Here is an 11,894-nt window from a genome sequence, read left to right as displayed (position 1 = left end):
GGTCCCCAAGCCCGCGCCACCTGGCGAGAACGTGTCGTGCGTGACAGCGCCGCGCCCTGGGGTGTCAAAGCAGAAGCCGAATGCGAGTGGTTGGGGACCCGTTAGAGACGTGAAGTTCTCCCGACGCACTGGGCCGGAGGAGGAGGAGGAAGAAGAGCCGGGCGGAGACCCGGACCCGCTAGGGGAAGCCCCGGCCCGGGAAGGGGTGCGGTGGGCGGGGTGGTCTCGCGGCGGTCCTCCCCTCCCCTGCGCACGGCTCTCCTGCCCCCGCCGGCCGTCTCGAGTCAGGAAATGCGGCTTGAAGGGGGTGCTTGGCCGAAGCGCAGGGAAAGCCAGATGACGGGCAGAGGGGCCGCGCCGGGCCGAGGGGCCGCGCCGGGCCGGCCTCCAGGCCCGCAGTCAGCCGCAGCCCCGCGGGCCGCTCCACCCCGGTCCCGCCCCGGCACCGCCCTCCGCTTCCCCGCCCCCTCGCTTCCGCCCCTCCGAGGCTACCCGCGGCGGCGGGCGGCGACCGCGGCGGCGGAGGGGGCGGGGCCCGGGCGGCGGCGGCGGCGAGAGCCGGGACCCCAGCGCGCGCGCCGCCGCCCCGCCCGGTCGCCCGGCCGCCGCGCGCAGCCCCGCGCCGCCCCGCCCCCTTTGTGCGGTGGGCGCTGTTGCCCGAGCGACGGCGCCGCCCCGCCCGGGCCCCGCCCCTCCGCGGCGTCGGCGCCCGGGTCTCTCCGCGCGGCCGCCCGCCCAGCCGCAGTCCGCAGGAGCCGCCGCCGCAGCCGGCCGCGGGGCGGGATTCCGGGGCCGTCGCAGGGAGCGCGCTCGGCTCTCCGCGCCTGTGTTTCGCCCGCCCCGCTCCTCGCCGCGTCGGTCCGCTGGCCGGGTCCGGCTCACCAGCTCCGAGCCCAGGCTCCACGGCCGCCGCGGGGACCCGCCCACCAGACCCTGCCCGGGCCGCACGGCCGCCTGTTGGGACCCCGCCGTTGATGACACCTGGCAGAAGGCTACCATGGAAGGGGACGGTTCCGACTCGCTGGTGAGTGAGTGGGCGACGGGGGCCGCCGCCTCACCCTCCCATGGCGCCTCCCCGGGGGCCCCCCGCGCGCGCTCCTCCGCTCTGAGCCGGAGGGAGCCTCTTCTCCGGAGGAGCGAGGGCGGGCGTGTGGTGGCCCCGCTTCCTCTTCGCCTTCCGCGCCCCGGGTTCCGCAAATCCGGGCGCCCCCTCTCCGCCCCTCGGAGGGTTGGACCCCGGGGCCCCTGGCCCCGCGAGGGGGCGCCGACCCGGGGCGGCGATCGCACACCTGAGCTCCTCGGGGCGTCGGGGCGGGGCTCTTGCGTGGGGTCCGCGCTGTCGGATTGCCTCGGTTCGGGGAGTCGGCCGCCGGTCGCGGCTGGGGGCGCGCGTCCGGCCGCCCCTTTGTCCCGGAGTGTCGTGGGGCCGGCGCTGCGGTCCCCCTCGGACCCTCGCGGGCGCGGCCCAGCCCGGCCGGCCGTCGCGGCTCGCGCGCGGGAGGCGGGCGGGCCCTGGCCGCTGCCGGGGTGCAAGGGGTTTTGTTGGAAAGGCTCCGATCTGCGGTTCTTTCCGAGTTCCTCGTTTGCCGTCGAACCCCGTGGATTCTGAGAGAGCCTGATTGTGGGAGCCGCCGCCGCCACCCCTTTCTCTGAATGGCTCTAAGATGAAAACTCATTTTTCTTCTGGGCCAGAATGACTTCGTATCTGCTGTGGTTAGAAAGCGTATGCCCTGCTTTTACCAGAGAGGTGGAAATGACTCGGGATCATCTTCTGGGAGGTACACCTTCCATCAAACGGGAATCTGTCTCGGACCTTCAGAACAGAATTTTTTCTTTGAACCTATTTTGGACCTTCAGAACGATATTTTTTCCTTTGAATCAGGTGTCAGATTCTCGGTGAAACGAACGAGATGGGATGTGAACGTTCTATTTTCTTTGCCGTGAATTGTGAAGCGTGGCGGTCTTCCAAATTTAATAAAATCCTGAGATGATGCGGGCTTCTATGAAATATTTATTGGATGATGCAGCAAGAAACACAGGAAAGACCATAGACCGTGAGAAAAGCTAGTTGGATGTAGTGCTGTTGTCAAGGATGATTAAAGCCCTTAGTGTCACTGGAGGGGGACTAGAAGACCATACATTTTTATTTAATTAAAATAAGTGAATTAATTCAGTTCTCATTTTCTGTGGAGCTCCAGTAATTGAAATGATTGTACAGGGCTAGGAGTACTTTAAAATCGGACTGTAAAGCTACAAGAAGGCTGAATATAGATTCATAGCACCTGTCTTTTGGGGGTGGGGGCAGAGGAACAGCATATGGAAAGGGTGGTAAAATGAGGATGAGGTCATCAAACCTTTTTGGTTGTTACAAGAGACTGAATGTTTCTCCTGGAAAATAATGCAAGCGGGTAGTACTGAGAGCCCTTAAAATGGTGCTTTCCAGTCCTCTCCATCCTTTTCAATATTCATCAAGTGCTTTTAAGATAACCACTTCGCTAGGCAGCAAGAGAACCTCAAGCATTTTAGTTACATTACAGTTGCAGTGTATGAAAATTAGTCACATTTAATAGAAGATTGCTGATGATTCAGCTTGTAAATAGATTTCAAGGAGGCTTTTTTTTTTTTTAAAGATTTTACTTATTTATTTGAGAGAGAGACAGTGAGAGAGAACATGAGAGGCGAGAAGGTCAGAGGGAGAAGCAGACTCCCCATGGAGCTTGGGAGCCCGATGCCGGACTCGATCCCGGGACTCGATCCCGGGACTCCAGGACCGTGACCTGAGCCGAAGGCAGTTGCTCAACCAACTGAGCCACCCAGGCGCCCCTTCAAGGAGGCTTCTATGAACATTCTGGCTAACCCGGTTTTTGCCCCCTCTTGTCTGGGCACAGAGTTTAACTGTGCTTGGAAGGAACATGGTCTCATCCTTAGTGTGCTGGCTTCTTAACTCTTACTGAAGTAATCTACTTTTTGGATGTCTCAGATGCCCTAAATTAGTGAATTCACGATGATTTGAGTAACTCCGTAATCGGTGGAATATTACGGTCCCCTCATATTTCATGCTGATTTTTCTCTGACTTCAGTGTTTCCCATGTCTGTGTCCCTTCAGTTCTAAGCTGTGGGTGTGGGGGGGGGGCAGTGGTCTGGGAATCTCATTACCAGAAAGGAATTTCAGATTATACACTGTTTCTTCATTCCTTTTGGCATGGTACACACACGTACTTACCAAGAGGTATAAGTGTGTTAATATATTCCCCCCACTAAGAGCTTTTGATTCGATTTCTTTTCCTCAAGGTTACCATTAAGAATATCGAAAGAGAGCTCATTTGCCCAGCATGCAAGGAGCTGTTCACCCACCCGCTGATTCTCCCTTGTCAACACAGTATCTGTCATAAGTGTGTAAAAGAACTCTTACTGACCCATGATGACTCATTCAATGACGTGGGATCGGACAACTCCAATCAGAGCAGTCCTCGACTTCGGCTCCCGTCCCCTAGCATGGACAAAATTGACAGAATTAGCAGACCAGGTATGTGGTAGAAGCTTGGGGCCTGGGAGTTCCAGCAATATCTGTGGAGGGGAAATTACGTTTGCCATTGTGTTGGTTGGGTAAATTAAAACTAGTTGTAAAGGAGCCCTTCCCTTTTTTCCCATGTCAAATGAACTTCTCTTGTCTCCTGTTGTCTCTTGTTAAAGTGGGTTATTGAACACCAGCTTCTTTTTTTAGACCCCTTAATAATCGTCTGTATCTTAGGGGGTGTTCCTATCCTCTGGGGTCCTTTATATGAGGGATGAAATAATGGACCACAGAAGTACTTACTCTAGGGAATTCTCTGTCTATGGTACTGTGTAAATGAATATGCCATAATGACTATTTGTAGAAGGCTTTTGAGATGAGTTATTTGGTGTCATTTTGTTCTACCTGAGGATTTTTTCTTCTTCAGCCACTTTAAATCCATTGTTTGAAATCAGGATTTTGAATATTGTGTAGAATATTCTTTAGGGGTAGAATTCTGGAGTGATAGGAGTAGATCCACATGTAGAGCACATACAGTGTACCTTTTTTTCTTTTTTAAAGATTTTATTTGACAGAGAGATCACAAGTAGGAAGAACAGCAGGCAGAGATGAGGGGGGAAGCAGGCTCCCTGCTGAGCAGAGAGCTTGATGCAGGGCTCCATCCCAGGACCTGAGATTATGACCTGAGCCAAAGTCAGAGGTTTAACCCACTGAACCACCCAGGCACCCCACCCTGTACCTTACACAGCTCGAGTTTAAATTGTTTCCGGTTGGGGTGGTATTACTTACTTCTTTCTGGATATCTGCTGCAGGAGTTAGATAGAGTAAAATGAATCTGAAATCCCAGGGAAGAGGGCCACTGGGAATTTCAGGGCCAACAGCATCAGTGAGGACCAACCGGAGGCAGAGGTTTGGGTAGAAATACTTCAGTGTCATGTTAGGAATATTAGGAGAGGATGCGAATGGCCATAAGCCCCAGACTTCAGGCCTTCATTTCTGCCCAGGTTAGGCTTGGAGGTTTTAAGCTTGATCCTTTAGGCCACTCTGTTTATTTCTTCCTGTTGTAGCATAGGAATAAATTTTTAATCTTACATGTAAAAAAAAAAAAAAAAAAAAAAAAAAAACCTGTTAGAATCTCCTTCCCCTCATTTGCATTTAGCCAATACTCTCTCTCTCTTGGTCCCAGCTGTGACATGGAATCTTGTCTTTGTGCTCCCTCAGACAGTGGATAAGAGTGGATTTGGCCTAAGAGCAGTATTATGCTATTTTAAAAACACGTATTTTTCTTTAAATGGTAATCATGAATCACTTAGAAGCTGTTTTGCATGTATAAAAAATTACAAGCATATATTAAAAAAAAAAAAAGAGCATGAAGTGACTGGGGATGCAGGGAGTGTGAGGTCAGAGAGGGTCATGGTTATTATGAAGTCATCACTTGTAGGTTTCCCTCCCTGCTAGGAGCTAGCTGTCTCTGGGAGGAGGGGAAAGACAGGTTTCAATAGATTGAAATTGCCTTCCAGAGAAAACAGATAACGTGCTGGTAGATCCTCATTGGCTAGTTAGGGACAGAACCCCAGTTGGTTGACCAAGGAAATTCATTTATTGTATATTAACATTGAGCACAGAGCATTCAAAGGAATTTTAGTTACGTACTAATATTTCTATAATTCTGTGAAATCCTGTATCTTATGTGGGCTTAATCTTAACATTTGATTGGTGTTTATATGTGATCCTTACAAAGTTTGGGTGAAATACAGATGAATAATTAATTTAGGAGCTCACCTAGATAGTGCTTGGTGGATGTTTAGTAAATGCACGTGGAGTGGTTGGTGCATGACAGACTTCAACGACAAGATTTCTATAAAGCCTACTCGGATGGCTTTTACTCAGCAATAGTGGCCCTTTTCCTCCCTCCAAACAAGAGATCCATTCCACTGCACTTTACACCTTCAAGATCAAAAATGAAATTACTGAGAAGTCCTGGCTCTCCGTTAGGAAGAACCCTGTCAAGTTTTATCATGTCCTGAGAGGGCAGGGAGTTAGAAAACTTCGAAAGGCAGTTACAGGAAATAAGAGAGTATATTTAGCTTGGAGAGGGAGAGACTGCAGAACATGAAGACTGTCTAGAGAAAGAGAAAGTAAACTGGGTGTCTTCACAGCAGAGGTTCCAGATCAGTGAGTGAAGGAGAAATGCAGATCTCAGGCTCAGCGGGGAAAAGAAAACAAACACGACAGGCTTTCCTAAGATGAGACTGTTAGCCCCCTGTCCATAGAAGTGTTCCAGTGCGGGCTCAGATTTATGATGCTGCAGGGACCAGATACATTGAGGAAGCTGACCGCAGGCCTAATAAATACAGGAACCTCTTTCGTCATACTTCTTCAGTACAGAGACTGTAAATAGTTGATTTTCCTACTTAGCTGCCATAAGAAAACCAGCAGCCCAGGTGGCAGCAGCCAGCTGACTCCAGGCCTCCCCTGTTAAGAGACAGCGGCGCCTGGTTCTGTGGACTAGCATGGATGCCTTGTCTCACCAGGCAGGAGCCACTTGGCACTATTTCATTATCATAGGGGTGTGGAGATGCCAGATTGTCAGATTACTAACCCTCCACCCCCCAAAAAACCCCTGACAGTGGTTTTGATGTGTCATCTGTCTTAAACCTTGGCAGTTAATTCCAATTATTCAAAAACTCCATGCCGGCTCAGCACAGGATAGGGCAGCCAAAACACATCTTCAACTAAGACCCACCCAGCACTGGGGCTGCCCAAGTTTGAAGTCCTTGTTTTAAGCAGTGGACGAGTGACCGCCCTTTGCAGACATCGTAGAGGGGATTTCTGCCTTGGGTGGTCTGTCCTTGTATGTCAGCTGCTGTATCTTCTCCCACTCTGAAGTTCCCTACCTTGTGTTCATTTGCTTTCATTCCGTCAACACACATGTCATTGACCTGCTGATTGCCGGATACTGCTAAATGCTGAAGAGGAATGAACAAGATAGATCTGTCCCTCCTTTCTGAGAAGTATATAGCCTGACCCTGTACGGAACCCAGTCATTCATTAAGAAGAGCAGTAGGGAGAATGAACGAGTACAAAGAAAGCAGTCAGAGGGTGGGGAGGCCCTAAGTGTAGTAATCATTCCTGGAGGCTTTTATCAAATGAAGGTGGATTTTAGGATTGCCCTCCTCCTTGTGAAAACAGCTTTAAATGAGTAGAGGTGATAGCATGACAGATACGATGCTGCCCTCCATGTATGGGGCATTTGCCTCTGATTTTTCTTTGCAGAGATTCAAAAAGAAATTCATAGGGAAGTAATGCTCCCCCCCCCTTTTTTCTTGGCAGCTTTCTTTTTCTATTTTTCCTCATTTAGACGCACTTGGGAAGGAAGTCCTATTCTGAGCAATTGGTGTGGGAAGAGTAGAATTCTAAAAATTAGTTTTGCCACTGGTTTAATAAAGGGATTGATTAGAAGGACTGCCCAGAACAGTAGCCACTAGCCAGCCACGTGTGGTTCTTAAGCAGTTGAGATGTGCTCGTCTGAGCTGAGATGGTGCTGGGAAGCAAAAAACACCCCCCGAATTCCAAACACTTAGAATGATGATCAGCTAGGAACTACCTCCAGTAGTTTGTAACTCTCCTACCTTTTGAGGTGATGGTATTTTGGATATATTGGGTTAAAGAAATAAGAGCTGTTATTAAAATTAATTTCACTTGTTTTCTTTTCATTAATCTGGCTCCTGGAAAATTGAAAGTGGCAGATGTGGCCGACGCTGTTGGCTCATGCAGCTCTTTTTGAATATCATTGCCTGGGAAATTTGACAGATTTTTTACAATAAAAGGGTGCCTGGAAAGGGGGGTCGGGTTTGTGTGTACAACACAGTACCACATTCAGTTACAGAAAAATAGCCATCTTAACTGTACATTTGGGGTCACCTGTGCAAGCTTTCCCCCCATTTTGTGTTTCTTTTTGTCAGGAAGTTACAGCCCATTTTAGCAACGTTTATTTACAAGCTTGATACATGTCAGTAAAAAAAAAAAAAGAAAAGAAAAGAAAAAAAAATCAAACAAAAGATGCTTGCTGTGGCTGTGTATTTTCAACAGTTACCGGAGATAACGACTGTTTAAAAATATGAATCTATAAGATAAGGTTTGGGCCTCTAACGGGCCCCAACAATGATTAATTCTGAGCGCCAAGGTCCGCTCTGTATGCTTTACAGCGAGGGTTTCATAAATAACCACATGTGCTGGAGGAAAAAAAAAAAAACCATTTCTTACTGTTAACTCAAGAATTGTGCACAGGACACAGTTGCTGCTTTATCTTTTGTTAACAAGTTGTGAATCTTCTCTTTGAAATTAAATTCTAAATCCAGCTTTTTGTTCATTGTTCACAGCATCACAACGGAGATCTTTGGGGTGGAGAGGTAGAAAATGCTTCATTGCTCGTGTGGCCGCAGGCAGCATAGTATTAGAGTTGACTCTAATAACCTTGTTTATCATAAAGTTCTTAATCAGTGGTCAAGTGTTCAAGATTTTCTCAAAAGGGGACAAATTGGCTGAATGACTTAAAGGTCAACAGGACTAAATTACAAGCGAGGGCTGGTGATTTTAAAGGGGGCTCCGATCAGGAATGCCTCCCTTTTGTCCATCCTCATGACAAGGTATTTTTGAAGAAAATTGACATACCCATGTTGGGAGCTTTTTAAAAAATAACCTTTAAAATCCTTTCCATTTCCTTAGTGGAACAAAGCTTCTATCCACGGCCATCTTGCTACCTTGGGGAGGTTAAATGAGCCAGGACTTTGTTCTGCATTTAAAAATGGGCCTAAAGGCGTTGGCAGTTTTTTTGTATTTAATAGGAATGACCTTCACTTGTTTTGTGGGTAAGGTGTCTTTCCTCTGTTAATGGTCTAAAATGTTTGAGTTTTAACACTGAGGTCTTACCCATTTGTGGGTAAAGAATGTACACTGCTTTTTCAGGCTTTCCAGAGTATTTGACTCCTGGCAAATGATGGGCCAATCCTACCTTATTAAAAGGAATTTTTTTTTTAAATATTCCAGTTGACCTTTAAAATAAAATTGACTACTTTTTTGTAGAATGCTGGTGATACCTTATATTTTAATGGAGAAAATAAACACCTGAAGTGTTATCCCTTTTCTGTCTTCCTTACCTTCCTCTCTGTGTGCCTCAGTTTACAGATCTTAATGGTTTTAAAGCCACTGGTCAAACTTTCGCACACAGGCTTAAGCGAATCCCTGAGAATTTTCAGCGTTGAGATTTAGTAAAAAGGAAAGGTAGGAGCAGTTGGCTTTAAAAACGTTCATTGCTTGTTTCCGATTTCTTTATTCAGATGGTAGTTGAGAACAAGGGTTTGCAGGTTGAACATGACCTTAGTACTCGAAGGTAATAGTAACTTTTAGGCATTGGGCGGTCATGCTGGTATAAAAGAGGCATTAGCCCATTGCCAGGCACCTAGAAGCCCGACCTGAATATCCAGCATTTGGGGAGACACTCACCTCTGCCCGGGAGGTAACGGAGGGGAAGTAGCTTGTAGTCAGAATATGGGGGAGGATAGAGCTATCTGAGGTGTTGAACCTGTTCTGAATTGACTCAGTTTTGAAATACTTGATTGTCTCTCTGATATTTAAATGACAGAACTTAATAATGCCTGAAAGCTCATTTTGGGGGGAGATTTGCTATAAACCAGTTGGAAGATTTTTTTTCCGGAGTCGTCTTTTTAAAATTGTATCATGAGTTACACTTGTTTATTAATCTGTCTTTGAGGTCAGGGAATATGGGGGAAAAGAACTGATGTTGCAAGGTGACAGTTTCAGCCCCATATTATCGGCCCCATAAATGCAGTTTAACGTACACAGTTGCATTGCTTGGCCTGCATTGACCTTCCGCTTGGCCTTCCTTACCTTCCAAAGTCGTCATTACTTTTCTTTCTCATTATGTCATACTATAGAGTAGTATCATCCAGTGGAACATTCTGTGATCATGGGAATGTTTGTTTGACCCTGTGTTCTAGAATATGGGAGTCATTGGTTACAGATGGCTCTTGAGAATTTGAAATGTGGCCAGTGCGACCAAGGAACTGAATCTTTAAATTAAATTTAGATAGTGACATTTGGCTGATGGTTACTGTAGTGAACAGCAAAGCTACAGGGAGTAAAAAGTTGACTCTGGTGGGTTTCATTCTTAGTTCCACCATCTTGATTTTTTTTTTTTTTTTTTTTTTTTTTTTTACTAGACTGACTTCCCAGAATATCCTTAGGTCTCTTCTGTTTCCTTATTGCCCAGAACATACACTCTGTCATTTGCTTTTGAAAACAGCGATAGAAGTCTAAGACAGATTAACTAAAAAACATAAATGCTTTGGCATTCGTAGAAAAATGGGAGACTTTTTTTTAGAGATCTGTTTAGGAAAACAGCTAAGATACATTGTCTCAATATTTTGTCTCATTAAGCTAGTGAGATGCTTTACACCTTATTTTTGGAACAAAAATAAAAGGTTTACAGAAAAGGGACGAACTGTCTTTTTTTTCAAATTTCTGAACCTGAAGGCCACAATCTGGGTGTCACCAGTATATAGTAAAGCATGACTTTACATGTTGTGATTTAGTTTGGTTTGATCCTGTTCCTTAAATTGATCGCCACCTTCAATGAATAAAACCAGTAATAACCCACTTTTTTTTCTTTTTTTTTTTTAAATAGTCTCCATTTTGATTTCTATCATCTGGGTCATGTGGGGAAGCATGCAGTGAAATGTGACTTTCCATTTGTTTCAACTTGACCACTGCACTCTGTCACTTCCAGAATTCTCGGCTTGTCTTTTCATGGAATGAAATGTTCATTGGCATGTGTCTGAAAAGTAGCTTTGCGGCTTATTTTGTTCTATGCCTGCCATGTTGTGGAATATCTTGGACTTGCGTTGCATGTTTTGAGAATTATTATAAGAATACATTTTATGTAGAGTTTTCTCATTTTTATGGGGCAGTTTTTTTGTCATGCCTTTTTTTTTTTTTTTTTATAGGTTTAGAAATGTCAAGGTAAACGAAGATTTTAACAATACTCTGCATGTTTTCTGCACAAGTAGTTTTGGGGACCCAGGGCCCCTTAGCATGCTGTAGAGTCACTTCAAATGAACAATATTCTGGGCTGATGGCTGAATTGTACCTTCAGTGACATCATGCCAGACCTATTTGAAGACAGTCTGTTCAGTGATGACGGTAATGTGCCAAGGCACTATTAACATAGCTGTTGAAAGACCTTTTCTAAATGTGGTACGCTAACTTCAGCCAATCGTTTTTGGTACTGGATCACTGGCAGAATGAAGGAAGGCTTTAGGTGAAGAAGTTTTGTGTTTATAAATTAGGTAGTTAACTTGGTGGGCAACCAAGACTCGTCCTGGCAGGGTAGATTCACGACGGAGAGCAGTGAATGTGACAGGCATGTACTTAGGCTAAAGGGACAGCCCCAGATTCCTGTGAACATGTAGGTAAGGATGGTCATGTCTTGATTTCTTGCCCTGTTCAAATCAGGGTAATATTGAACAGAAGTGTGCCATGTATGGTCATTGACTGTGTTACGTATATATTGGAAAATTGTTTATAAAACTTTATGGATCAACTTGTGGTTTACTGAATTAAGTAATTTTAATGATTCTTTTTTTCAGGTCATAAGAAGATACTAAATGGTTGGTCCCTCATAAAGTCACTAGAGTCTAGGTCTATGGATGAGCTTTTCATTCTTTGAGAGCTTGTACTCAGTTAACGAATGACTTAGCCTACCCAGATAAAACAATACTACCGTGGGAAACTCTCTCACAGCGATTTTTAACTGTTTTATGAATCCGATCAAAGCTATGAGTTGTTGAACTGGAAAATAACCATAGGTATATAGATGGAAAATTTTGCATACAGTTTCAAATAGTGTACGGAACTGTTTGGATCTTTTTGGAGCCTATCCATGGGGCACGGGTTAGGGACTCCTGTCATTTACATATGAACTCATTTTATCCGTCAGCCAAGGCTGTATTCATTTAAAACCAAATTAGTGGATATGAGATACAGAAATAACTACAAATATTAATGATATAATTAAAAAATTGTGACCCTGTGTAGTATTGTATTCTGTGTTTAGTCCATATATCTGGTTTGATGTGGCTTTTTTTATGGGCTTTAGTATAGCTTTTCCTTTCCTCTTTGATATGGGTCTAGTAAGTGGGGCTTGTCTTTTGTATACAAAAACAAGCATTAAGCCTTTTTAGAATACTGATTCCAGTGGAATCACTTTGAGTATTATTTCTGGGCAGGAGGGAGGGAGTGGAGGGGAAGGAGCTATGTATGTTGATCTGTCTCTTTCCAAATCATCACTCCTTTCTTCTTC

The 11,894-nt window shown here is 45.9% G+C and overlaps 1 protein-coding gene across 2 annotated transcripts in view; it reads left to right on the top strand.

Moving 5' to 3' along the window:
* Positions 1–577: 577 nt before the first annotated feature.
* The window catches only part of TRIM36 (tripartite motif containing 36), a 35,948-nt gene continuing 24,631 nt past the window's right edge, over positions 578–11,894 (top strand). Inside the window, exons 1-2 of one of the 2 annotated variants that reach the window (XM_082725049.1) lie at positions 578–1,024; positions 3,292–3,526. In XM_082725049.1, the coding sequence (XP_082581175.1) occupies positions 998–1,024; positions 3,292–3,526 (262 nt within the window). In that variant the 5' untranslated portion in view covers positions 578–997. The remainder of the gene's footprint in view (positions 1,025–3,291; positions 3,527–11,894) is intronic. The other variant, XM_082725050.1, reaches the window with a different exon arrangement.

Source organism: Mustela nivalis (assembly GCF_964662115.1).
Source record: "Mustela nivalis genome assembly, chromosome: 3".
NCBI lineage: Eukaryota > Metazoa > Chordata > Mammalia > Carnivora > Mustelidae > Mustela > Mustela nivalis.
This window is presented reverse-complemented; position numbering and strand designations above follow the sequence as displayed.